Source organism: Hemitrygon akajei, chromosome 22, assembly GCF_048418815.1.
Source record: "Hemitrygon akajei chromosome 22, sHemAka1.3, whole genome shotgun sequence".
NCBI classification, from domain to species: domain Eukaryota; kingdom Metazoa; phylum Chordata; class Chondrichthyes; order Myliobatiformes; family Dasyatidae; genus Hemitrygon; species Hemitrygon akajei.
In genome coordinates, this window is record NC_133145.1 from 61,279,241 (window position 1) to 61,306,777 (window position 27,537).

General features: G+C 46.9%; 1 protein-coding gene across 3 annotated transcripts in view; it reads left to right on the forward strand.

Annotated features, from left to right (window-relative positions):
• axin2 (axin 2 (conductin, axil)) overlaps positions 1–26,478 on the forward strand; it is a 39,070-nt gene extending 12,592 nt beyond the window's left edge. For 2 of the 3 annotated variants that reach the window (XM_073026405.1, XM_073026403.1), the window contains exons 3-11: positions 1,113–1,244; positions 13,268–13,364; positions 15,824–15,964; positions 16,574–17,055; positions 17,510–17,689; positions 19,262–19,498; positions 19,821–19,922; positions 22,128–22,298; positions 24,285–26,478. In XM_073026405.1, the coding sequence (XP_072882506.1) occupies positions 1,113–1,244; positions 13,268–13,364; positions 15,824–15,964; positions 16,574–17,055; positions 17,510–17,689; positions 19,262–19,498; positions 19,821–19,922; positions 22,128–22,298; positions 24,285–24,411 (1,669 nt within the window). In that variant the 3' untranslated portion in view covers positions 24,412–26,478. The remainder of the gene's footprint in view (positions 1–1,112; positions 1,245–13,267; positions 13,365–15,823; positions 15,965–16,573; positions 17,056–17,509; positions 17,690–19,261; positions 19,499–19,820; positions 19,923–22,127; positions 22,299–24,284) is intronic. The other variant, XM_073026404.1, reaches the window with a different exon arrangement.
• Positions 26,479–27,537: the final 1,059 nt, after the last annotated feature.

Here is a 27,537-nt window from a genome sequence, read left to right on the forward strand (position 1 = left end):
ATTAATTCCCATTCCATTACCCCCACAATCAAAGAAAATTGGGATAGTTTGGCCAAAATCCTGATAGTCACCATAATCACCTGTTGTCAGGAGCTGAGATTAGAGGCCCAACTAGGAATTCATGGGCTCAAACCTTGGTCATTCCTAGCAGTGCCATCCATTCTGCCTCGTTGATACTGTCTCCCACATTCTTCAAAAGAGCAGTCCTCGGAGAATATTCTGTAACCGTGGCGTGTCCTATTTGATCCTCACCTAATCTTCATTTCTGAAGCCTAGCAGCTAGCTCTTTCAATGTGGGAAGCCACAGCTGAACCTAAAGCCCACACCAGTAACTAAATTCACTGAGGGTAAATTCCCCCCACCTCGATATTAAGGGCATAGAGTATGTAGTGGTTAGCTTAACACTTTACAGCACCAGTGACTGGGGGTCCAATTCCTGTCGCTGTCTGTAAGGAGTTTGTACGCTCTCCCTGTGACCTTGTGGCTTTCCTCCCACAGTCCAAGGACGTACGGGTTAGGGTTAGTGTATTGTAAACATGCTATGTTAGTGCTGGAAATGGGCTGCCTCAGCAAGTCCTCGGACTATGTTGGTTGTTGATGCAAACAACTCATTTCATTGACGTTTGGATACCCATGTGACAAATAAAGCTAATATTTGTAATACCTGTACCAATCCACTTCAGTTGGATTGGGACTGAACACAGTTCTCACAGTCTATTTATTTATTTTTTATTTATTGAGATACAGCATGGAACAGGCCCTTCTGGCCCTCCGAGTCTCGCTGCCCAGAAATCCCCCGATTTAATCCCAGCATAATCACAACAATTTACAAAGACCAATTAACCTGCCAACCACCATGTCTTTGGACTGTGGGAGGAAACCAGAGCACCTGGAGAAGACCTATGTGGTCATGGGGAGAACATACAAACTCCTTACAGGCAATGACGAGTCAACTGTACTGTAAAGCGTAATGCTAACCACTACACTACCATCACTGCACAGCTCAAAACGGATTAGATATCTTGGATGTTAAAATTGTGTCCTTCCCGTGAAATGTGTGAGACATTACAACCCTCTGCAAAAAATACTAATAGTTAACTTGTCCTTTTCAGATCATATGGGAGGAATGGATATGCCAATCCCTATCACATTCAGTCTAGCTATGTCTTTGCTCCTGCAAGCAGCGCAAATGACAGTGATGTCATGACAGATGACTCTATGTCGATGACAGACAGCAGCAGCACGTGAGTATGACACCTCCATCATTGCCCCTTGTATCACAGTTTGCTATCAGTGACCATGGACTGAATTCCTGATGATGTTGGGGCAGGTTTTATGTTCATTTTCCAACCCAGACCATGCATTCTGGGAAATGAATGGACCTTCAGTCATAAACACAAGAGATTCTGCAGATGCTGGAAATCTTGAGCACCACACACAAACTGCTGGCGGAGCCAAAGTACCTGTTCCTGTGTTGTAGTGTTCTATAGCTATGACTTAGCAGGTCAGGCAGCCTCTGTGGAGGGGAGTAAACAGTCAACATTTTGGGCCGTAATCTGTCAGGACTGGAAAGGAAAGGGGGAATCCTTCCTTTCTTAAAATGTCAGCTGTTTAGTCCTATCATAGATGATGCTGACTTGCTGAATTCCTCCAGTATTTTGTGTGTGTGCATCACTTTTTCATTCATTCATTAATTCTCCTTTATTACCTCACAGCTCCCCGATAGTCCAGGACCTTCCAACACAAGGAGAATGATCAAATAGGAGCAGGATCATGCCACCTGTCCTGCAGTTCAGTATGATCTACGTTGGCCTCAACACCCCCTTCTGCACCAGTTCCCCATAACATTCAGTTCCTTCATCTTTCAGGTACTAGAACCGTAAGACCATAGGCATTGGGCCATTCAGCCCATTGACTGCTCTGCCGTTCCATCATGGCTGACTTATTTCTGCTCTCAACCCCTTTCTCCCTGTAACGTTTGACACCCTTACTAATCATGAACCTATTAAACTCTGCTTTAAATATACCCAATGATTTAGCCATCACAGCCACTGAATTCCACAGATTCACCACTCTCTAGCTAAAGAAATTCCTCCTCATCTCTGTACTAAAGGGACATCCTTGTATTTTGAGGCTATACCCTCTGCAGGAAGTAATTTCTACATACCTCAGTTTAAATTATTGACCTCATATCTTCCGATTATGTGTCTTGTTCGTGACTCTCCCACTAGTGAAAACATTTCCACATCTGCACTTTCAAACCTGCTTGTGTTCAAAAATGTTTGGATTAAGTCATCCATTACTCTAAGGAACACAAATAAGTGGGTAACAAAATTACCTAAAGAAATGAATACTGCTCTAAAAATTGAACTTTGAAATGGGTTAATATAGAGCACCCAGATGAATTAGATGGGCATTATTTGTGGTACTGATTGTGTTGTCTGATTATGCTTCTGTGGAAAAGTTTGTAATTTATTATAAAAATACATTTACGCATGTACAACTTGTTTTTGTGAATACCACCTGGGTCTACTGCTGTCTGTTGTGGCAATTGACCAAGGTCAGACCAAATGTCCTGTTGATAGTGAAAAATGACACAGTTGTTATGTGGAAGAGTAATGCTGCCTGAGACAGATCCTTTACCAATAGGGTGGGTCACAGATCCTCCCCTTACACCTATCTCAGGCTACTGTCATTGAAATGGACTGAGCCTTAGTGTTGACAGTAGGATGTGTCATTTGATATTGGCAAGGGAACTACCATGAACAAAAACCTATGTGTATGCATATACAGTATGTTCCTGGGTTGAAACTTTAGTGCACATAAATGTCACAGATTCCACAACCTATGGACTCAACTTTCAAGTATTATTTATTTTTATGTATTTACACAGTTTATCTTCTTTTGCACATTGCTTCTTTGTACGTGAATAGCTTTTCATTGATTCTATTGTATTTCTTTGTTCTACTGTGAATGCACAAGAAAATTAATGTCGAGGTAGTAGGTGACACTGATAATAAATTTACTTTGAACTTTGGTATGATGGAAGTGTCACTGATGAGATGGCTCTGAGGAGGTAATAGACCTGGGCAGTATACTGTTGCAACACCTCCTTCCAGTTGTTGCCCACCTCTACTTCGCCCACTCATCATATCTGTTCGGAGTAAAATGTACCAATGGTACATCAAACTGTCATCTTGACTTGTCATTAATATTGACTGCAATGCACACAAAGTGCTGGAGGAACTCAGCAGGTCAGGCAACATCTGTGGAGTGGAATAAACAGTGGACGTTTGGGACATATTAGATTTTTCATCATCAGCGTGCAGATTAATACTTTTTTGAAACTGCAACTTGCCTTTTTTAAAATCTTTTTCTCTTCTTTATTTCTGTCTGCCCAGCACACTTTTTGTAGATGTTACAATTTGTTCACAGTCACTTTCATTCCTGACTGAAGCTCAATTGCATCTCTGCCTGCTGTTGCCATTGATACAGAGATTTCAACTAATCTTTTAAATGTGAGTTGAGCTTCAGTTAGGTGCCATTTTTGAATGCTCTCTTGTAAGATTCCACAAACTAAACAATCTGTCCATGCATTATTAAGTCCATTACTGAACTGACATTGCTCAGACAACTTCTTCAATTTAACCACGTACGCTGAAATGGACCCCCCTTCCTTTTGATTCCGCTTATGAAACCTAAAGTGTTCTGCAATCAGCAGTCCTCATTTTGGTTAGAGCAGTTAAAATTCTAAGCAAACTGTATGCTCTTACACATATTACACTCAGCAAAACTGATACTTACTTTTCATTGGCTATTTCATTTGCTTCAGAATACTGCTCATTTCACTCAGTATACAAAATCCAGTTATCTGTCATGCAATCGAACATGTCTATCTTTACAATGCAGCCAGCCATTTCTGCTTTATTTTATTTTATTATTGCTCACTGTTTATGAATTAATGAATTTCATCCATTTTCTACCTTTTTTAAAACTCAACCATTTTGTTGTGCTTTTTTAAAACTAAAGTCTTGTCGTGCTTCAACAAGTTGGTAGTCGTCTTGGGTTCATTTTAAAAAAAGCTTGTTGCCAGATGTTTTGTAGCTCCAAAACATAAAACTGATTAAAAGAAGAACACAGGAACCCAGGAGAATGTGTCTGCATCGGTTTTACTTCTAGTAAGGCACACACTTATAACGTGTTGCGTAATGACATATGCCATTCATGTGCTTTTACATAAAAGCCATTGTGAATTAATTAAGCAAACAAAGAACATTTAAACAATATTTTACAATATTACTGAAATATTAAATACACAACACAGACCTCTAGTTCTAATTTCACCCAACCTCAGTGGGAAAAAGCCTGCTTACATTTGCCTTGCCTATAGCCCATATAATTTTGTATATCTCTATCAAATCTCCCCTCATTCTTCTACACTCCAGGGAATAAAGTCCTAACTTTTATTTATTAATTGATTGAAATACAGCACAGAATATGCCTTACTGGCCACCCAGCAACCACCCAATTTAACATGAGCCTAAGCATGGACCAATGTATGATGACCAATTAACCTACCAACTAGTACGTCTTTGGACTGTGGGAGGAAACCCACAAGGTCACAGGGAGAACATATAAACTCCTTACAGAGCCTATTCAAATTTCCCCTATAACTCAGTCAGATTAATCACAATCAGGTTTAATATCACTGGCATATGTTGTGAAATTTGTTGGCCTCAGGTCCTGGCAACATCCTCGTTAACTTTCTCTGTACGCTTTTGATCTTATCGATAAGTTTCCTGTAGGTAGGTGTCTGGAAATGCACACAGTGTTCCAAACTTGACCTCCCAATGTCTTACGCAACTTCAACATAACATTCCAGCACCTGAACCAATACTCAGATTTATGAAGGCCAAAATGCCTACAGTTCTCTTTCTGACTTGTAATTGCACTTTTCAAGGAATTATGGACCTGTAGTCCCAGGTCCATTTGTTCTGCTTTGGGATGTGGGAGGAAGTTGGAAACTGGAGCCCATGATCTAGGCCAGAAGATTGTAGAGCGAAGTAATACTACCCCTAGTCACTTCCCTGTACATCTGATTGTTGACCCCTTGCCCTATTACACCCCTCAGCCAAGTCTCACCTTACCCTTTCCTGTCCAACTTCACCTTATCTAGTCTGTTTTCAGAGCTAAAAGTTTGCAGACCTGGCAGCATCCTCATAACTCCTCTCTGCTACTTCCCCAGCGCGTCTGTTAACAGTACACAGCTCAGGGCTGAGTTATTCACCTCAGCAGGAACTGTAGAAAAAAATACTTGTTACCTAGATTGAAAGTAGTAAATGTTGGTGCTCAAAGGGATCTGACTGTTCAGATCCATGACACAAATAAAGTTAACATCCAGGTACAGCAACCAGTTCACAAGGTGAACAGTATTTTGGTCTTTGTTGTTGGTGGATTTGAATACACAGTAAGGAATACTTGCTGCATGTGATTAGGTGTTGCTGAGACTAGTGCCTGAAGCTCTTTGTGTAACTTTTGGTCTTCACACCTAAGGAAGGATTTATTTACCTTAGGGACGATGTAGTGAAAATTTAGATTTTGATTGATTGTGTGTAGAATTGATATTTTTCCTGTAGTTCAACTTTCCTGTGCTGTTTATGTTTTTATATAATCAGCTTGGGTGGTAGGGTGGAGATACGTCTCTACCAAAGGAGGTGTAAGGCACTCCTTCCCTCCACTAGTCTGCAGGTCACCCTTGTCAAGGTGTAGCACCTGCTTATCCCCTAATCAGGATCAGGTGAAGCCAGGGGAGCAGGTGGTGGATGGTCGTATGAGCAGCCGGTGCATATCACAAGTCCTGGTTATGCGACCACTGACACCAGGCAGACAATTTCTGAAGAGTATTGATAATGGCTAGGGTCACCCGTCTTGTAAAGACACTGCCCAGAAGAAGGCAATGGCAAACCACTTCTGTAGAAAAGCTTGCCAAGAACAATCATGGTCATAGAAAGAATGTCATTCAACATGGCACATAACAAATGAATGATAATCACCTATTGTAATTGTTTGGAAGTATGGTACAGTTGCTTCTGTATTTTTCCAGAAACTTCTTAGCTTCCAGTAGCAGGTGCCAAGCTGCTTGTGTCTGTCTATAGGTTAATTGTTATCACTGGAATTCTGTTATCTCTAGTCTTGTATGAGAAGATCACAACTACTCTTTAGCTAGGATCTTTCCTTTGTTTTCTACGTACTTCTCTTTGTTTTTTGTTGCTCTTGTAATCATGACCATGACTGAAAAAGAATCACTTGTGCGTCCATTGGGAGCTGGAATTGGTGTCACTGGATCCTGGATCTCAGGAAGCCATTGATGCAGTGGTGTGTCTAGAACATGTCTGCTACAGGTTTCAGGCTTCCGAACCGCATCAAAGTACCATAAACTATCCTAGTGAGGGGGCTGAGGTACCAACTGATGGAGAATTCACAACCCACCTCCGCACCCACAGTAGAGATACAGGTCTGGCTGTCCTTGTGCCAGAATCCTGTTCTCCATCTGTTTCTCTGTGTGTGTGTGCACACTAATAGTTAGATTGAGCAAGGATTTGGTTGCACGTTCATGAGCATACAGGGAAGAGATTGGGGTGCTGAGGAAAGAACACTGTGGAGCATCAGTACTTAGAATAATCCTGGTGGAGGTGTTGCTGTGTATCCTTACTGATTGCAGTCCTTTGGTCAGGGAGTCCAGGATCAGTTGCAGAGGAAGCTTCAGTCCCAGGTCTGAGCGTCCAGAGGGAGCTTCAGTCCCAGGTCTGGGAGTCCAGAGGGAGCTTCAGTCCCAGGTCTGAGCGTCCAGAGGGAGCTTCAGTCTCAGGTCTGGGAGTCCAGAAGTAGGTTCAGTCCCAGGTCTGGGAGTCCAGAGGGAGCTTCAGTCCCAGGTCTGGGAGTCCAGAGGGAGCTTCAGTCCCAGGTCTGAGCGTCCAGAGGGAGCTTCAGTCCCAGGTCTGAGCGTCCAGAGGGAGCTTCAGTCCCAGGTCTGAGCATCCAGAGGGAGCTTCAGTCCCAGGTCTGGGAGTCCAGAGGGAGCTTCAGTCCCAGGTCTGGGAGTCCAGAGGGAGCTTCAGTCCCAGGTCTGGGAGTCCAGAGGGAGCTTCAGTCCCAGGTCTGGGAGTCCAGAGGGAGCTTCAGTCCCAGGTCTGGGAATCCAGAGGGAGCTTCAGTCCCAGGTCTGGGAGTCCAGAAGTAGGTTCAGTCCCAGGTCTGGGAGTCCAGAGGGAGCTTCAGTCCCAGGTCTGGGAGTCCAGAGGGAGCTTCAGTCCCAGGTCTGGGAGTCCAGAGGGAGCTTCAGTCCCAGGTCTGGGAGTCCAGAGGGAGCTTCAGTCCCAGGTCTGGGAGTCCAGAGGGAGCTTCAGTCCCAGGTCTGAGCATCCAGAAGTAGGTTCAGTCCCAGGCCTGGGAGTCCAGAGGGAGCTTCAGTCTCAGGTCTGAGCATCCAGAAGTAGGTTCAGTCCCAGGTCTGGGAGTCCAGAGGGAGCTTCAGTCCCATGTCTGAGCATCCAGAAGTAGGTTCAGTCCCAGGTCTGTGAGTCCAGAGGGAGCTTCAGTCTCAGGTCTGAGCATCCAGAAGTAGGTTCAGTCCCAGGTCTGGGAGTCCAGAGGGAGCTTCAGTCCCAGGTCTGGGAGTCCAGAGGGAGCTTCAGTCCCAGGTCTGGGAGTCCAGAGGGAGCTTCAGTCCCAGGCCTGGGAGTCCAGAGGGAGCTTCAATCCCAGGTCTGGGAGTCCAAAGGGAGCTTCAGTCCCAGGTCTGGGAGTCCAGAGGGAGCTTCAGTCCCAGGTCTGAGCATCCAGAAGTAGGTTCAGTCCCAGGTCTGGGAGTCCAGAGGGAGCTTCAGTCCCATGTCTGGGAGTCCAGAGGGAGCTTCAGTCCCAGGTCTGGGAGTCCAGAGGGAGCTTCAGTCTCAGGTCTGAGCATCCAGAAGTAGGTTCAGTCCCAGGTCTGGGAGTCCAGAGGGAGCTTCAGTCCCAGGTCTGGGAGTCCAGAGGGAGCTTCAGTCCCAGGTCTGGGAGTCCAGAGGGAGCTTCAGTCCCAGGTCTGGGAGTCCAGAGGGAGCTTCAGTCCCAGGTCTGGGAGTCCAGAGGGAGCTTCAGTCCCAGGTCTGGGAGTCCAGAGGGAGCTTCAGTCCCAGGTCTGGGAGTCCAGAGGGAGCTTCAGTCCCAGGTCTGGGAGTCCAGAGGGAGCTTCAGTCCCAGGTCTGGGAGTCCAGAAGTAGGTTCAGTCCCAGGTCTGGGAGTCCAGAGGGAGCTTCAGTCCCAGGTCTGGGAGTCCAGAGGGAGCTTCAGTCCCAGGTCTGGGAGTCCAGAGGGAGCTTCAGTCCCAGGTCTGAGCATCCAGAAGTAGGTTCAGTCCCAGGTCTGGGAGTCCAGAGGGAGCTTCAGTCTCAGGTCTGAGCATCCAGAAGTAGGTTCAGTCCCAGGTCTGGGAGTCCAGAGGGAGCTTCAGTCCCATGTCTGAGCATCCAGAAGTAGGTTCAGTCCCAGGTCTGTGAGTCCAGAGGGAGCTTCAGTCTCAGGTTTGAGCATCCAGAAGTAGGTTCAGTCCCAGGTCTGGGAGTCCAGAAGGAGCTTCAGTCCCAGGTCTGAGCATCCAGAAGTAGGTTCAGTCCCAGGTCTGGGAGTCCAGAGGGAGCTTCAGTCTCAGGTCTGAGCATCCAGAAGTAGGTTTCAGTCCCAGGTCTGGGAGTCCAGAGGGAGCTTCAGTCCCAGGTCTGGGAGTCCAGAGGTGCCTCAAGAAGGCAACGTCCATTGCCCAGGAAATACCCTCTTCTCGTTACTACCATCAGGGAGGAGGTACAGAAGGCTGAAGCTACACACTCAGTGTTTTAGTAACAGCTTCTTCCGCTCCGCCATCAGATTTCTGAATGCTGGATGAACCCGTGAGCACTACCTCACTATTTTGCTCTCACTTCAAAGGTTCATTTATTATCAAGGTATACAACTCTGAAATTCTTCTTCTCCAGATAGCCGCAAAACCAAGGAAGAAAAGAAAGGCAGCAATGAGCATCAACCACACCCCCATCCCTCCTCCCTGCACAGAAAGAACAAATATAGAAACAGGTGCATTGACCCCCAAATCCCCCTGCCCTGCACACAAAAACACAGAATTTTTTTAAAGAAGTATTATACTGTAGTCCGAGTTCATATCCCAAACCCAGAAAACCTGGGTAACATTCTCGGGGTACAGCGGCAGGCTCTCCCCTCCCCAGTAGCACAGCGAGCCCCCGGCGACCAGAAGGCACAATCTGTTTGTTATTTTTATAGTTCTTTTTGTAACCTATAGTAATTTTTTGTCTTGCACTGTTCTGCTGCTGTAAAACAACGAATTACACAACATATGTTCATGATAGTAAATCTGATTCTGATATACATGATAGACGTGTGTGTGTGCTTATAACTTAAAGGTAGTGAGCTGCTTCTCACAGATGGGGCTGGACTTGGTGTCAATGTGACCTTCTGGGCCATTGGCCTCTTCTGAATGAAAATGGCCTACAAGAATAGGGGAAAGGTCAGTATGGGACGTAATGATGGATGTGTACAGTTAGAGCTGACAAACTGAGGTGTGTCAATGGAAGTCTTTCAGCCTATTGTTCATTTCCACGGGGTGGGGGGGGGGGGGGGAGGTTGCACTAGGAGGACCAGGGACACAGTATCTTTGAAAATTACTTGCTGGAGTGAGCGGAAAGTTGCTGAACCTATGTTTGGAAAGAGCCTTTGCTGGTTTCCTGGTGCACTATTCAGTGTCAGTGTTAGCTGGCTAAAGCCTCCCTGATTAATTTTCTGAGGACTTCTCTCTGATGGGAACTAGCACGCCCCTATCATCCCAGTACCGAAAAACATACAGCCTTTAACAACTCTTGCCAAGTGGCTCTGACAGGCTTCATCAAGAAGTGCTTCCTTGGTCACAATTCCAAGGTATTTTATTACAGAAATGGATTTAGCAGATTTCATTTGAAAGCCTTTCCATCCTTTCTCACCTGTATAGTTCTAAGTTTCGTGTGTTATGTGAGCCAGACGGGCTCCAGTGGGTCTCCCCTTAAACACTGTCAGTGATTCTGATGAAGGGTCTCAGCCCGAAATGTTGATGGCTTATTTTCCTTCATAGATGCTGCCTGACCTACTGCGCTCCTCCAGCATTTTGTGTGTGTTACTCTGAAAGAAAGATCAGCTTTACTTGTCAGATGTACATTGAAACATACAGTGAAATGTGCCACTTGTACCCACGACCACCACAGTCCAAGGATGTGCTGAAGACGTGGGCTGCAAGAGTCGCCACACTTCCATCGCTGACATAGCATGCCCACAACTTACTAACCCTAACGCGTACATCTTTGAAATGTGGGAGAAAACCGAAGCTGCCACAGGAAATGCACACAGTCACGGGGTAAAACATATCAACTCATTGACAGCAGCAAGAACTGAACCCAGATCCCACACAGCAAATATCTGTATTGCAGTCTTTCTAGAGTGGATGAGAGCTGAAAGCTAAAATATAAAAATTCAATCCTTGTGATATTTTTTAAAATACCTATTGTTTAGAAGCCCAGAATAGGTTTGAAGGAGGGAGCAATTTTCATGAACACTGCCAGTAATCAGTCTCTTTCTGTTTCTCACTAGGGAGGGGCCGGGAAGCTGTAAGGCAAAACAAGCTCTAATTAACAAGTAGAGGCAATTTATTGCAGTGATTAATGAGCCAATCTCTCCGATCAAAGTTTATTTCCAGTGTAAAATAAAGAAGACGCAGTGTAGATTTTTCCTCCTCTGGATATCCAAGGGAGCTAAGAAGTGATTTTTTTCTCTCTCTTTTGCTCGGTTATATCTTATTTATGGATTTGGATTTGACGCAGGGGCAGTCTTGCTGTGCAAACTTCAAACATTACCTTATCTTGCAACCCGAGCTTTTGATGTTGCTGAGATCAGAGGCTTGCTTCAGAACGGCTGCCAACTAAGATGCCTGGTGCATATGCGCATGAGTTTGAGCCTTTCAAAGGAAGGGGGGGGGGAGCAGGTCACACACATCTTGCTCTTAAATGGTTAGATAATTGGGCCTTCCTTAAATGGTAGCTGATTGGTGCTTGCAGTCAATAATTTGCCCAAAAGTGATCTGAGGTTCAGTGAAGAGATTGTTTACAATACCTCCCAGAAAGGTATTGAAGGTTTTTGTTAGCAAGTGTTGTTAAGGGGTGGGGGAGAGATTTTGTTGGCCCAAGGAGTCTGTTTGTTTCTACTTTACATTCACTGAGCCTGCAGTTACTTTCACATTTAATTTTTTCTCACAAACTGGTGGCTGTCTTTTCTGTATCGTTCAAACATGTCCCCACCACTTCATCCACAACAGGCGGCACACTTAACGCTCGGGTAGTGTAACCAGCGGTGAGATTGGGGTTCTCTGTAAGGAGTTTGTATGTTCTCCCTGTGACTGCGAGGGTTTCCTCCGGGTGCTTCAGTTTTCTCCCACAGTCCAAAGAGATACGAGTTGTGGCAGTGCTACGTTGCTGCCGGAAGCTTGGTCACACTTGCGGGCTGCTCTGCACAATCCTCGCTGATTTGATGCATTTCACTAGGTTTTGATGTGACAAATGAAGCCAATCTTAACCTTTAACCTTTAGTCCCACTGTTCTCCCGTCATAGACACACGAGGTACTGCAGATGCTGGAAATCTAGAGCAATACACACAATGTGCTGGAGGACCGGAAACGTTGATGGTCTATACCCTTCCGTAGATGCTGCCTGACCTGCTGAGCTCCTCCAGCATATCGTGTGCATTGCATAGGAACCATAATTGTCAGTGTTCGGTGTCGACACTGTCCAGTGGAGGCAAGTCCTCACCCACTGAGACTTTGACTTCAGCTACTCACCTGAGTTTGTGCCTGAGTCCAGACTTGTCCCTCTCCAATGAAATGATTACTGAGGGAGTGCTGCTTTGTCACGAGTGCAGTATTTCAGGAAGCCATGAACCGATGAAAGATAAAGATAAATATTAGCTTATTTTCACATGACATCGAGACGTAGAGTGAACTAGTGTCAATGGCACACGGTATCAATAACCAACGCAATTCAAGGACGTGCTGAGGGCAGGCCACTTCTGGTGCCAAGATGGCATGCCCACAACTTACTGAACCTAGCCCGTATGCCTTTGGAATGTGGGCAGAATCCAGAGCACCCGGAGGAAACCCACACGGTCACGAGGAGACCGTACAAACTCCTTACGGGCAGCAGCGGGAATCGGATCCTAATCGGTAATCGTTACACTATGTAACGCCCCACCAGTACTACTGTACCCTGGCGATTTGGGCGTGCTATGTTGGCGGACTGGACACAACATATCATTGTTGTCAGCACAAACGACACATTTCGATGTAAATAAATGAATCTCAACATGAACCTGAGTTAGCTTACCAACACATCCTGGTGAGCGAGGGAATTAATTGGGGGAGTAAAAACGCATGTCCACTGCATTCCTCATACCGAATCTCTAGCCTCCTGTTAAATGAGCCCTCATGGGCAATTCTCAGCGGTTGACCAAAGATATGTGTTACCATGGTAAAGAATTTGGGGAGGATCAGAGGATGAACTTGTCAGTGTGGGTCGGTGGGACCCTGACACCAAAACCTGACAAAGTATACTGTGGGCACCACGGTAGCGTGGCGGTTGGTGCGGTGCTTATACAGATTGGGGCGTCAGAGGCCAGTGCCATCACTACATCCTCCCCATGGAATGTGTGGGTTTTTCCCAGATGCTCCAGTTTCCTCCCACAATCCAAAGATATACTAATAGGCATCCGTTAGTCTCGAGAGACCATTGAGATTTGCGCCTTGGAAAGTTCCCAGGGTGCAGGCCCTGGGCAAGAGGGGAGGCTGCAAGGGCTGATACAACTTGGTGTCATCGCAGAGCAATGTGTGGCTAAGTGCCTTGTTCAAGGACACAACACGCTGCCTTAGCTGAGGCTCGAACTAGCAACCTTCAGATCACTAGACCACCGCCTTAACCACTTGGCCATGTGCAAAGACATATTGGGTATTGTAAATTGTCCTGTGATTAGGTTTAGGGTAAATTGGGAGTTGCTGGGCAGCTTGAAAGACCAGAAGGCCATATTCCACACAGTATATCTAAATTTTAAAAATCAAAAATATATTGTGTTGTGGGGGCAGGGAAGAGGGGATGCCCAGGTGACAGAAAGCAGGACTTTACTCACTTTCCCGTTGATTTTGTTTTGCAGAGATGGGATCCCTCCATATCAACAGAAGAAGCAACAGCAGAGGGAAATGCATCGCAGTGCCAAGGCCAACGGTCAAGTCTCACTACCTCACTTTCCTGTGAGTTCAGCAACCCTCCACTTCCTTCATCCCTCTCTCCAGATCCCCCCACCCATCTCTCTCTTTCTCCTGAACTCCTACATTTTCTCTCTTTTCTGCTGTCATCCTATACACCTCTCTGAGATTTGCCATCAAGTTTTGTCAAGTGTTTTCCTGTCAAGCATGTCGGGATATGGGACATCACATCATTCATTGTCTATAGATAAATATCAGTCAGAATCCTGCAGAAAGCAAGGACCCTGCTGAGACATGCCTGAAAGTATACGTTTGGTTGCTGCTGCCCTGGTGAGGGTTGATGTGTGTGACTGTAGCCCAGTGAGGGTCTGTGTCTGTGAGACTGTACCCCGGTGAGAGTCTGTGTCTGTGCGACTGTACCCCAGTGAGAGTCTGTGTCTGTGAGACTGTACCCTGGTGAGAGTCTGTGTCTGTGAGACTGTACCCTGGTGACTGTGCCCCAGTGAGAGTCTGTCTGTGCGACTGTACCCAGGTAAGAGGCTGTATCCCAGGGACCATACCTGAGTGAGAGGCTGTGCCTGTCAAGCCAACAACACAATTAGAGATATATCACCACAAAGCCATAACTGGTTTCCAATCATGTGATATTAGTGCCAGGTAGCAGAGAATATGCTGTGTCTAAACCACCTCAACACTTCAGATGATCTCTGAACTGTTGAGTTATTGATGACGGTGGGACTGTTGGGATCTTGTTTCCTTGACATGTCTGTGCATGTGATAATCAGGATGTACATTGTCTTTGTATCTATTTCACTTCTTCAGCCCATCCCCCCATCTCTCTCCCAAAATTTTCACGACACCCTCTCCAAGCAAAAAAAATCATTTGCACAAAAATCTCTTTCAAGCAACAGGAAAGTCTCTCAAGCTCTAGTTGCCAAAATGTGTGTTTTTTTCCCCTAAAAACAAAAATTGGAAACAACAACTGTTCTATTGCCTGAGCTTGTAAATGAGATTATTTTGTCGTGGGGCTCCCAAATCGACGTTCTCCGCCAGGCTGTGCTTTGATCAGGAGCTGAATAGAAGACGACCACTGTGTAAAATGACAACTTCCAGCAGAGTTAGCCCTTTCTCTCGCCCTCACATCGTTGCTACTGCCGTGTGGTTGCCTTAGAGAGGGCTTTTTTGCTTCATTGGGTGGGTACGATGCCCAGCTTAAAAAAAGAGACAAGAAGATGCCTGCAGAAGATGTTGGGGGAGGGAGAGAGGCAGCTCGGAGGGAGAGATAGAAAGACAGAGAGAGAGAGAGAGAGAGAGAGAGAGAGACAGGTAGGGAGGGAGTGAGGGAGTGGTGCAGGGAGACAGAGAGGGAAGGAAGCAGAGAAAGAGACAGAGTGAAGGAAGGAGAGACACGAGAGAGAGGTTTACGGAGAGAAAGGGAAAAAATATAAAGGGAGGGAGACCAGGAGAGAGAGGGAGGATGAGAGAAGTGAGAGAGAGGGAGGGAGGAAAGGAAGACAGGCAGTGAGAAAGAGAGAGGTATCAAGTGAGACACAGAGGAAACTCTAGGAAAGACGGATATCCAGTGAGAAAGTGAAAGAATCACACAATTAAACAAGAGGGTTAGAATCATATACAGACAGAGATGATAGGACCACGGGGTTCCAGCATTAACCATGGCTGGTTGATATTTCTTTCTTTCTTGCCACCACCTCCCCACCCCCAACCCCTACCCCAGCCAGAAGAAGGCCTTGAATCTCTGATTCTCTGCTCCTGAAGCCTGTAGACTCACTTCTCCCCTGGTAGCCTCTGCTTCAGGCAGCCGAGCCCAGCGGTGTAGCACAAGTAGCCTGCAGCTGATTCACTTCACATTCGGTACAAAGAGAGAGAAGTGGAGAGCGAAGGAGTGCAGAGGGACACAGGGTTTCTTCAGCCAACAGATCCTCAAAGTAAAGCAGCACGCTGCCAGGAACTAAATTACCACATTTTCTCTGATCTACACCAGTTTGACTCCATCTTTCCACTATCTTTATATTTTTTTTAAAAATTTTCATTTTCTGTTTATAACCCACTTCAGTTAGAGAAGCCTCCCTCCCACCTTCGCTTCTTTCTTGATGTTAAACAACTGCCTTTGAAAAAGCTTGAGCCTTCTGTGAAGCTACTGATGAAGTGGTTGTAGTACAGAGGCTCCGAGCAGGACGGCCAACTGATCGCGCCCCGGGCCGTTGCTGGTGGGGAGGATGTCCTACCAGGAGGCCTCTGTAAGCAGCCCATAAAACCCCAGCTCAATGCTACCAGAGCACAAGACCACAAATACACCGTGCTCTCGCTTCCGATCTCTTGCTCTTCCTCTCTTCGTTCAGCCCACACTCACACTCTCCTGTCCTCTTTTCCCTTTCTTGCCATCTTGCTTGCTGTCTCTCCACCCCGCCCCCCCAGTCCCTTTTACCCTGGGATGCGCAGGCTGTGGGTGAAAGTGTTAAACAGGTCCTCTGTTCTGCACGTAGAGAACACACCGCCTTCCGAAGGAGATGACTCCCGTGGAGCCGGCCGCCTTTGCCGCCCAGCTTATCGCCCGGCTGGAAAAACTGAAGAGGGAGCGGGACACCATGGACAACCTGGAGGAAAGGTTGCAGCAGATCAAAGAGGTAGGAGTCAGCCGTCGTTTCCAGAAGGCACCGCTGGCGGGAGGGGGCAAATCATTCCAATTCTACACTCTGTAAAACATCCCCCACCATCAGGCAGGTTAGACAGTGACGGTGTGGAAGAAAGCAGATAATATTAAGATTAGATAAGCTTTGTTCATCACATTCATTTTGAAATCTGCCGTTTACGCTGACAACCACACAGTCCAAGGATGTGCTGGGGGCAGCTCGCAAGTGTTGTTAGCTTCCGGCGCCAACATAGCGAGTCCACAACTTCTCTCTTCTGTCTATTACGCCGCTGGCCTTTCGGGCAGCGCCAAAGGTCCTCCATCTCTGGCGGTGTCCACGCCTTCCTTCATTGTGTCAATAACTTCCTCTCGGTTTTCATTACTGTCAGTCACGTAGGTCCCTGGTGGAGACTCGGATACCGTCACTCTCAGACGTAGACAAATCCTTCATTGCCGTTTCTGTCGGATTTTGACCCAATGCCTTGACCGCCCCCTACCGCTGAGTTCCTCCAAAAGTCGGTGTGCCTTGGTTACAGGGAGAGTGGCGCGCCAGTGCTGTGATCATGACTACTTTGTTAAGGGGGACTTTTCTATATGTTGTCAGCAGGATGAAGGAGAGGATGGTGAGGTCCCTGCCACCAAAGAGCAGCTGGAGACGGACAGAGACGCTGTGACCCAGCACCAGCCACACCCGCTGACCCTGCTGCCCCCTGGCACCTGCGACGACGACCCGCAGACCATCCTGGACGACCACCTCTCGCGGGTGCTGAAGACCCCCGGCTGCCACTCCCCACCCTCGGCCGAGTGTCCGCGGGGGACGAAGCCCCAGCCGGGACCCGGGCCCCAGCTCCTGTCCCCTGGGCTCTCCCGCAAGGGGTACCTCTCCAAGCAGGGCTCCAAGTACGTCCACCACCACTATATCCACCACCACACCGTCCCCAAGACCAAGGAGCAGATTGAGGCTGAGGCCACTCAGCGGGTCCAGTGCCTCTGTCCAAGCAGGGCCGAGTGCTGCTCCTATGCAAAGTCCCGCAGCCATGCCAGGGCGGAGCTGACGCCGCTGCCAACGGAACAGAGTGTCTTTGGGTAAGATTTTGTCAGCATCGGAATCAGGCTTATTATTAAGGAGAGGGGGTGCCGTCGGTGAACAGGAGGAGGTGAGGGGCGAGAGCTGGTGTCCCGTGAGGGATCAGGAGGAGATGAGAGGGTCCCGTCAGTGATCCAAAGGAGGTGAGGGGAGAGGGGCTTCCATCAGCGATCAGGAGGAGGTGAGGGGGAGGGGGGGTCCATCAGTGATCCGGTGAGGGGGAGAGGTGGTCTTTCATGAGAGATCAGTAGGAGGTGAAGGGGTTCAAATCAATTATGAAGTGGCCACCGGACCTGTGCTGTTACTCTGCAAGGATTCAGGGACAGTATCCAAGGCCTAAGCAGCACTTCAAGAGAGACAGAGGGTGATGGAGTGGATTGGTGATAAGATGGAGAGCCGACGGTCATCAGCCCGTTTCCCCGCTCACCCTCCCTCTCCCCACTTGTGCTGCAGCAGGTGCTCGGTGCCCCGGAGGAGTTTACAAGCGCCGGACTGTACCGGCCCAGCTGCCAGCGAGGGAACGCTGCCCCTGTCTGTAGCGCTGCTGCCTGGAGAGGAGACGGACCGGGCACAGAGTGTGTGGCAATGGATGCTGGAGAGTGATCGGCCTGCCAGCAAGCACCGGACCCACAGGTACGGGACCCCAGTCCATCCCAGTACCCACCAGCCGGGTCTGAGTGAGAGGGGCTGGCGGAGAGGTGTACGTGGGGGGGTGGGGGGGAATGGTGTGTCCTCCGTAGGGATAGAGGTGAGCTGTGTGGGAATGGGCTATGGAGAGAATGGTGTGTGCAGCAGGGTTTAATGTGAGAGTTAAGAGCAGAATTAGGCCACTCAGCCCATCTAGTCTGCTCCACCATTCTATCATGGCTGATTTATTATCCCTCTCATTCTGAATGAACCTATAGTGAGGCACTCGATCAAATGGACAATAGGCATGTAGTACACATCTAATAATTCATATTTTGTTTTTGTGAAGATAAAATGATGAAATGTTGAGCCTGTATAAAGCACTGGTGAGGCCTCACGGAGAATTGTGAGCAGTTTTGGGCCCCGTATTTAAGAAGAGATGTGTTGACACTGGAGGAGGTTCACTGAAATGATTCTGGGGTTGAAATGCTTGTCATATGAGGAGCGTTTGATGGCTCTGTGCTCACTGGAATTCGGAAGAATGAGGGGTGGGTGACCTCATTGAAACCTATGGAATGTTGAAAGTCCTGACAGAGTAGATTTGGAGAGGATATTTCCCATGGTGGGAGAGTCTAAGACCAGAGGACACAGCCTCAGAATCGAGGGAATCCATTTAGAACAGAGATGAAGAGGAATTTATTTTCCCAGGGCGTGTGACTCTGTGGAATTCATTGCCACGGGCAGCTGTGGAGGTCAAGTCATTTAAGGTAGAGGTTGATGAGATTTTGATTAGTCAGGGCTTGAAGGGTTATGGGGAGAAGGCAGGATATTGAGTCTGAAAGGGAAAATGGATCAGCCATGATGAAATGGCGGAACAGACTTGATGGGCCGAATGGCCTGATTCTGCTCCTATATCTTGTGGCCTAATAACTAACACTAACATAGAATGAACCGTGATGAGCCAAAGTGGCTTGCTGTTACGGAATAAATATCTGAACTAGAAACTTGCTGCTTATGTGAACAGATTGTGTAAAACAAAGCTAAACCTGGAGCAGAATGCACTAGTGATGATTATTTAGTGAAGTTGCTTCCACCGTGAAAGGGCCTTGCATTGTATATGTTAGCATGACATGTGGTGTGTGTAGGCAGGGATTTAGGGATGCAGTGATTGGTGTGGGAGAGCGAGGTGATCTGTGTAGGAACTCGGCACATCATCCATGGAGGGAATAAAGAGTCAACATTATAGGCCGTGAACCTTCCATCAACTGTTTGTTCCCCTCCATAGATGCTGCCAGATCTTCTGAGTTCCTCCAGCACTTTGCCTGTGTACGCTGAGTGAAGAGCGGGGTTGATGATGTTGGTGGGTCTCAGCTGGAGAGCCCCCTCCATGACCCAAGCTTAGTTTTAGGAAGTAGAGGGGAGGGGTCCCTTTGCAAAGTTCTTCAGTCAGTGACTCCGTGAGGATCTGGTGGTGGCTCAGCTCAAAGAGGATTCCTGGCCCCGGGAATCTTGTGGAGGTGTTGGGGTGGGGTCACGTGGATCAAGAGCCAGGAAGGTAATGGCCGATGTCTCCAACAGTGTCCAGTGCATGAAGAGAGGAATCGTCTCGGACGGCTTGAGGGGCTGCGCGGGCGAGCGAAGCAGCCGGCCACACTTGGGTGCCACCCACCCACGGTCCAGTGCCCAGCCCTCGCACCCCTTCGTACAAGACCCAGCCATGCCCCCTCTCCCCCCACCCAACACCCTGGCACAGCTGGAGGAAGCACGGCGCCGGCTGGAAGAAGAGAAGAAAGTTTGCAAAACTCAGAAGCAGAGGTATGAACTGACCCACCTCCTCGGCCCCTGGGGTCCATTTGCAGCTGCTCTAGCTCTCACACACGGAAGCTGTCCTCATCCTCACTCCATCCCCATCTTGCTCACGTAGCTTTAGCCTCAACCTTGCACTGTCTCTGCTTCTCACACAGTTTCTGTTCCTTAGCCCTTCCTGTCAGTGTCCTGGTCTCTGTGTCCCAAGTCTCCATTCCTCAGTTTCCATCTTGCATTCAGTGCATTTTCTGCACCCAGCCCTCCCCTTTCCCTCTGTCTATTTCTCTTGTCTGTCTGCGTCCTCTCACTGTCCTTGTCTCTCACTCCCCAGATACTCTACGTCAAGTTTGCAGCGAGACAGGAATCACTTGTCCCCGGCGCCAGGAGGGAGCCTGTCCCAGTCGATCTCTGGCTTGACTTCTTCCACAGAAGAGTGAGTAAACTTGTGCCAGCTTAGCAGAGAGGGAAGGGAGATATAGTACTGTGCAGAAGTCCCAGCTATATATATGTGCCTAGGACTTTTGCACAGTATTATCTATTTTCTGTAGGTTGTCTTTGCTTCCTCTTGACTCTTAAAGGGTGACAAATGTTATTCCTTTGTTCAAGACAGATAGGAGGTCATCCTGGAGATTATAGACCAGAGAGTCTTTCATCAGTGACGGGCAAACTGTTGGGGAGGATTCTTAGGGAAGGGATTTACGAGCATTTGGAGAAGTGTTTTGTTTTTATTATTAGATTTTATTTGTCGTGTACATCCAGACATACAGTGAAATACACTTAGTGACCACCTTTCTAGGTACACCTAAATGCAAATTAATGCAAATATCTAATCAGCCAATCATATGCCACCAACTCAAGGCATAAAAGTAAGCAGACATAGTCAAGGGGTCTGATTGTTGTTCAGGTCAAACATCAAAATGGGGAAGAAAGGTGATCTAAGGTACTTTGACTGTGGAATGATTGTTGGTGCCAGATGGGGTGGTTTGAGTATCTCTGAAATTGCTGATCTCCTGTGATTTTCACACACAACCGTCGAGAGTTTTCAGAGACTGGTGCAAAAAACAAAGAAAGACATCCATTGAGTGGCAGTTCTCTGGCCAAAAATTCTCTGTTAATGAAAGAGGTCAGACTGATTCAAGATGACAGGAAATTGATAGTAACTCAAGTAATCCCACGTTACAACAGAGGCACGCAGAAACGCATCTCAGGGTGCACAACACATCAAACCTTGAAGTGAGTGGGCCACGGCAGCGGAGGATCACAAACATACACTCAGTGGCCACTTTGTGAGGCGAAATGGTAGGTAGGTGCTGCCTTTCTTAGGAGGCTGTGCCTAATAAAGTGGACACTGAGCGCATGTCATTTGTGCAACGATGTACATGTGACAGAGCTATCTTTTTATCTTTAGAGCAAACTTGAAATAGAATTAAAGTGGTTAAAATATTTAAGGCGTCTCTTTTGCTCTCCCTCTCCCCAAGTTTGTCTGCATTCACTCTCTGATACCTGGCTATTGCTGTTCAGTAGGTAGTTGACCTTGGACAGGGTGACCAAAATGAAATGGAAACTAAAAAGCTGCTTTGCAAAGGTTTCGTGATCCTTTGATCAATGTTGTGTGCTTTTTATTCACATAATAATGAACACTGCTCACCAACTAGAAAGCAGTGAGCCACTCCACAATTTGACTATAACACTGCCTTATCTACCATCACATCACCCCTTCTCCCCTTATTAAGGCTGCTAATAGGCCATTAATGAGTCTCATCCTCGGATGATCCCCAGAAATCAGGTGAAACTAGAAAATGCAGGAAATACCCAGCAGATCCGGCTACACCTGTGGGGAATGAGAGGAGCTAACATTAAAGGGTGAAGCCTCTTCATTGGAAGTGTTCTGACGTGTTGAGTATCTCCGGTGTTTTCTGTGCTCCCACACAGCTCTACATACCAGCAATTTTGTGTATTTGCTGACTCTGGGCCTGCACTTGCTGGAGTTTAGAAGAAAAAGATTAAAAGATTAGCTTTACTTGTCACATACATACAGTGAAATGCATCATATGCATCAATGGCCAAACTCAGCCCACACCAACATAGATTGTCCACAATGTTAACTAACATAAACCGAAACCTACCAAAAATTGAAAGCCCTAGATAGGGTGGATGTGGAGAGGATGTTTTCAATAGTGAGTGAGTCTAGGACCAGTGGACTCAGCCTCAGACTCAGCCTCCAGGCTAGAGGAACATCCCTTTAGAACTGAGATGAAGAAGAACTTCTTCAGCCAGAGGTGGTGAATCTGTGGAATTCATTGTCACAGACAGCTGTGGAGGCCAAGTCATTTGGGTATATTTAAAACAGTGGTGGATAAGTTCTTGATTAGTAAGAATATCTGAGGTTATGAGGAGAATGGGGTTGAGAAGGAGAATAAGTGAATGTATGGTAGAGCAAGCTGGATGGGCTGAATGGCCTAATTCTGCTCCTACTGTATGTCTTATGATGATGAATATGGTTGGCATGAATGTCTGGGCTGAAGGGCCAATTCCTGTGCTGTGTGGCTCTGTTAGTGTCGGATGTTCATGCTTTGCTGAAAGCCCACACCTTGTCCTTTCTTCCGCTGATGTCATTTTGTTGTTCTTTCCTTTGCAGACACAAGGCACTGAAAAAGCAGACCGCCGCGGTTCACAGTACACAGCCGGGCGAGCTGGTGGTCACCTACTTTTTCTGCGGAGAGGACATCCCCTACCGCAGGATGATGAAGGGACACAGCCTGACCCTGGCCCACTTCAAGGAACAGCTGAGCAAGAAAGGAAATTACAGGTATGGGACGGTCTGCGTTGTGCGCTCTGGCGTGTAGGTTTGATGAGGTGGGTGCGTTTCAGCGTTGGCCGTACACCTTTCATTCAATAGCCAGAGAGGAGCTTTCATCAGGCTGCAGGTGGGATCAGATTCAGATTTAAATCAGATTTATTTATCACATGTCCATCAAACCATGCAGTGGAATGCGATTTTTTTTTGCATTAACAACCAAATGGGCTGTGGGCAGTCCACAAGTGCTCACAAGATTCCATAGTATCTCCACAAGTCAAACACAGGAGCAAAATAAACCCTTTCCTCCCTCCCTCCCACCCATGCACACACACAGCCAGGCCTCCAACCCCAAGGCAGGCTGCCCCCAGGTCTCCGGTCCAGAAGCCTCTGACTTGCAGATGGCGGGCCTGGGATCAGAGATCCATGCAGGCCAGAAGCCCCAGAGCTAGTGAGCCCCTAGGCCAGAGAGTTTGGAGTTTGGGGTCCTGTCATCAGCAAGTCCTGGGATCTGTGTTGCAGATCAAAGATTGAAGGTCGAAGGCCAAATCCAGCGAGTCCAAAAGGCCAGGCCCTGGTTTGTTAGTCCACTGGGGAAGTCAGAAGTCCAATGTTTGAGTGCACAAGTTCACTGGAGGCCAGGAGGCCTGAGGCTGCTGTCCTCGGGTTGGAGGCCTGAGTGGATGGGAGGGAGGAAATAGACTTGCTCTGTTGTACTGCAGAGCATTGTAGGTAGACTATGTTGGCGCCAGGATGTGTGGTGACATTTGCAGACTGCTCCCCAGCATGCTTCAACGTATGTTAAATATACCCATAATAAATAAATAAACTGGAACCTGTTTGACCTTGCCATTTTGTGGAATACCAGGTCTTTCCTAATTTATCTGTTTTTATACAGCGCGGAGTAGGCCCTTCCAGCCCATTGAGCTGCACTGACCCGATTTAAACCGAGCCTAATCACGGGACAATTTGTAATGAGCAATAAACCTAAGTGGTACGTCCTTGGACTATGGGAGAAATCCAGAGTACCTGGAGAAAAGCCACACATTCCACAGGGTGGGCGTACAAACTCCTGACAGGCTCCGAATTCCGATAGTGTGGTGCTACCTGCTACACTGCCACGGCGCCCCTAATTGTGTTCATACTTCTGAGCTTGGAGAACAGTGGGCAAACAGATTAACTCTCAGAATTCATGGATGTGTTGGGATTGTACCTGGCAATGTGTAAGATGCTAGCTCAGCTGTTTTACGTAACAATCACACCGACGGATATAGCATGGTGTCAGAAGCTTATGTGGAAGTTTGTCTCATAATTTTGCACAACAGCATCAAGGTGCAGTTAGTTGCACAGGATTTTTTGAGCAGGGAAGGAGGATGAGGGGCATCCTCATAAGAGATGTACAAGATGATAAACTAGAGAGGACAGCCAAAGCCTTTTACCCCAGGTAACAGTGACCAACACAAGAGGCCATTCTTTCAAAGTGACTGGAAGAAAGTATAACTGAGGATTACACCGCGATGGAGATACATTGGGGACATTTAAGAGATTCTTGAGGCACAAGGATGATAGTAGAAGGAAGAGCTGTGTGACCGTATCAGTTTCCTCTGAGTCCACTGGTTTCCTCCTATGTTCCAAAGTCCTTCGGGAGGGTGAGTTTATTGGTCACGGGGCAGCACGGGCTCGTTGGGCTTGAAGGGCTTGTCTCCGTGTTACTGTATCTCTAAATAAAATAATATTTTCAGCTCTATTGAAAATAGCACACCAATTTTCAAAGTAAGCTTATTAGTTAAGTACGTATACCCTGAGATACGTTTCACAGAACAAAAAAAACACAATAGAGTCAGTGAAAATCTACAATGAGCCAAGTTACGGTGCTCACCATTCGAAATGCATTAAATTACAGTGCAAGTCTGTCATTTATTTCATCTCCTCACAATTGAGTGGATCTTTGCCCCTCTCTTCCCCGTTTGCCCTAACTGTTCACCATTTCCCACACAGGTACTACTTCAAGCGAGCCAGCAACGAGTTTGACTGTGGAGCTGTTTTTGAAGAGGTCCGGAGTGATGACAGCCCGCTGCCCATGTATGAGGGAAAGATCTTGGGAAAAGTGGAGCGAATCGACTGATCCATCAAAAAGGACTTTTTCAGAACAGGGTCCTGGCGTTTGGTGGGACAGTTTGAAAATAAAAGAAGGAAATCAGCTGCATTGTCAAGGAACCCAGGCCCGTTACATCGGCATTGTTTGCTTTGCATCAGACATAAAGGTCAAGAAACTGTTTATTTAAACAGAAAGTGGGTTATGTGACCACTGGTTGTGCACAGGTGTAACTGTGGCTTCCTGGGTTGCTGTAGGGATGAAGAGACTGTCCAGACGTAGGCAACACGTCCTGAGATTCATTAAGTCTGCTTCTGTGCATTTGGGTTTGAATGTGCTGCTACTGCATTGATATGACACCTTCTACCTGCTACCTATCACCCAGTGCTCACCCACCTCCCTGCTGCCCTTCCCAGTGCCACCCATCACCCAGTGCCCACCCTACCCTCTGTGACCTGCCTGAAAGCCCCTACAATCAAACATAATGATGAGAAGCCTCTCTCTGTCCAGCTGAGTGAAATTGTGAAGCAAGCTGATTGTGATTATTCTTGTCATTTTACTGAAACCAGTCACCACGTCTTCATAACCTTGTGCTGCTACTTCAGAACCATGAGCATGTCTTAATGTTCTGGTGGAAATGACAACCGAGCTTCCGTGTGATGTTAATGGTGTCGAGTGCCTTTCAGACCCAGGAATATCCACAGCCCATCACTTGCTTCAGATTGGTGACAATACCCCAGCACGGGACAGTTCCAGCAACAGCCCAAGTGCAGATTGTAATATGAGCAAGTGTTTTGTAGTGCAGACAGCTCTCCAACCCCCTCACCTGTGGAAGGTTCTGTGCAGCCCCTGTGCTCGTTCACAGCAGGAACCTCACAGGAAGACGGTGTCCAGACCTGGCCCATCACACGTGGCGGCAGAAACACTGATGTTGCTGACTTGTCAACCTGGATCATTATTGCTTACACCAATATCATTAACCGAAGCCGTTGAGAATATCCAGCAACAGCTGCCCACTGTTATCGCGCAAAGTAATCCTTACTTCAGTTTCCAACGGGGAGCAGAGGGTTGAAAATGCGGCTAGTTTGTTCATATCCTGAAAACTTGCAAGCGGTATCAAACCCTTCTTGTAAGTGGAAGCTGCTCAAAAACCTGCTGATAGAACCTTGCACTTTCAGATGCCGACCGGCCAGCTGTACATTTCCACACGTTGTGACATTCCTGAACTTTATCTCTTTATTTTTCATTATCTCTCCACCTACGTATGTGCCTTTCTCTACCTTCCTCGATCTCTATTTTTCACTCTCACTCTCTCTATATCTATCACCTTCTCTCTCTCTCTGGCCACTTGGTTTTGTGGATTCTAGATTCTCTGCCAAACTGACCAAATTGGACTTCGCACATAACTTGAGTTCTGCAAAGACACCTCCTGTTGGAATCTCAAACTCACTTCAGTTGTGACTTCTCTTTCAAAACAGAAATTATTTAATTGTTCTGGGGATGTTAAACTCTTAAAGAGATGTTAAGTTAAGCCCCATGGCCAACAGCAAAAGGAATGGTCTCCTGTAAAATGTTGGGAATTCAATCTGTAGACGTTTAGCTCTTGTGTTCATTTTCTCTGTGCTGTTTAACTTGAGTTAAAACACTTCCATGAAATTAGCACAGAGGAACCTCCCTGAACCGCACATCAAGAGACCAGACCGAACTCAGCTAATCCAACACATTCTGAACCATCAGCCTGACCTTTGCTGTGTCTAAGCCAGCATCCTCCCTGCTGGGCGTAACTTGTACAAATATCTGTGTAAATATTGTGGGAGTTTTACACACTATTATAGTGTTACTTGTTTATCCAGTACAGTAACTGTGCCTGCATAGTATTATTGATACTGTGTGTCACCCTGTGTGAGGGTCACCTCTCCCTTTGTTAATAAGGGTTTATGTATAAAGATATTTTTATGCATTTGAGTGTTGTAATCATGTTTTATGGCATTTTGTTTTACTTTCTGTGTAAATTATGCATTACAAAAGAGTTTGATTTAAGAATCCTTGGTACAATAATTATGTAATTATTCAGAGATGTAGCCTTCATTAAAGTTTATATTTTTCAAATTAATACAACTGTATTGGATTGAATACGTGATTCTGGTTTGTCTTGGAGTAGGGAGTGGGATTCAGAATCTGATCTATCACAAGTACAGTGAAGTACATCATTTGTGTTAATGACCAACACAAGGTTGCACTGGCAGCTCGTCCCACATTCTCACCATCCTCTGAGTGAAGAAGATCCCCCCTCAGTTACCCCTTAAACATTTCATCTTTCAATCTTAACCTATGACCTCTAGTTGAAATTTCATCCAACCTCTGGAAGAAGCCTGCTTGCATTTACCCTATCTATGTCCCTCATAACTTTGCATATTTCTGTCAAATCTCACCTCAGTCTCCTATGTCTTAGGGAATAAAGTTGTAATGATGAGATCACACCTGGAATGTCATGCACACCAGGTGATCAAAGCGCCTAAGAAAGGAGATACCCTCAGTTCATCAGAGTAGTCAATGAAATGGTGGGATTGACAAGATGTTAGCTCAACTAGGCCTCAACATACAACATTTTGTCAGGGTCCAACAGGGAGGAAGTTTCCCTCAGCGGAGGTTGTAGGATGAAGAGTCGCCGTGTGAGGTTACAAAGTAAGACGTTTAGAAGTGAGGTGAGAAGTTTCTTCACTCGGAGGAATTCACGTGCAGAATTCTCATTCACAGAAGCCAAATCAAAGAATGTAGTAGTGAGCGTCGCGCTACTGCGCCAGTGACCCGGTTTCAAATCTCGCCACCGTCGGTAAGGAGTTTGCATGTTCTCTCCGTGACCATGAGGTTCTCCAGTTTCATCCCACATCCCAAAGACTTTAGGGTCAGTAGGTTAAAGGGTCACATGGATGTAATTGGACTGCACACACACGTTAGGCTGGATGGGCCTGTTACCATGTCATAGATAGATAGATACTTTATTCATCCCCATGGGGAAATTCAACTTTTTTCCAAAGTCCCATACACTTGTTGTAGCAAAACTAATTACATACAATACTTAACTCAGTAAAGAATATGATATGCATCTAAATCACTATCTCAAAAAGCATTAATAATAGCTTTTAAAAAGTTCTT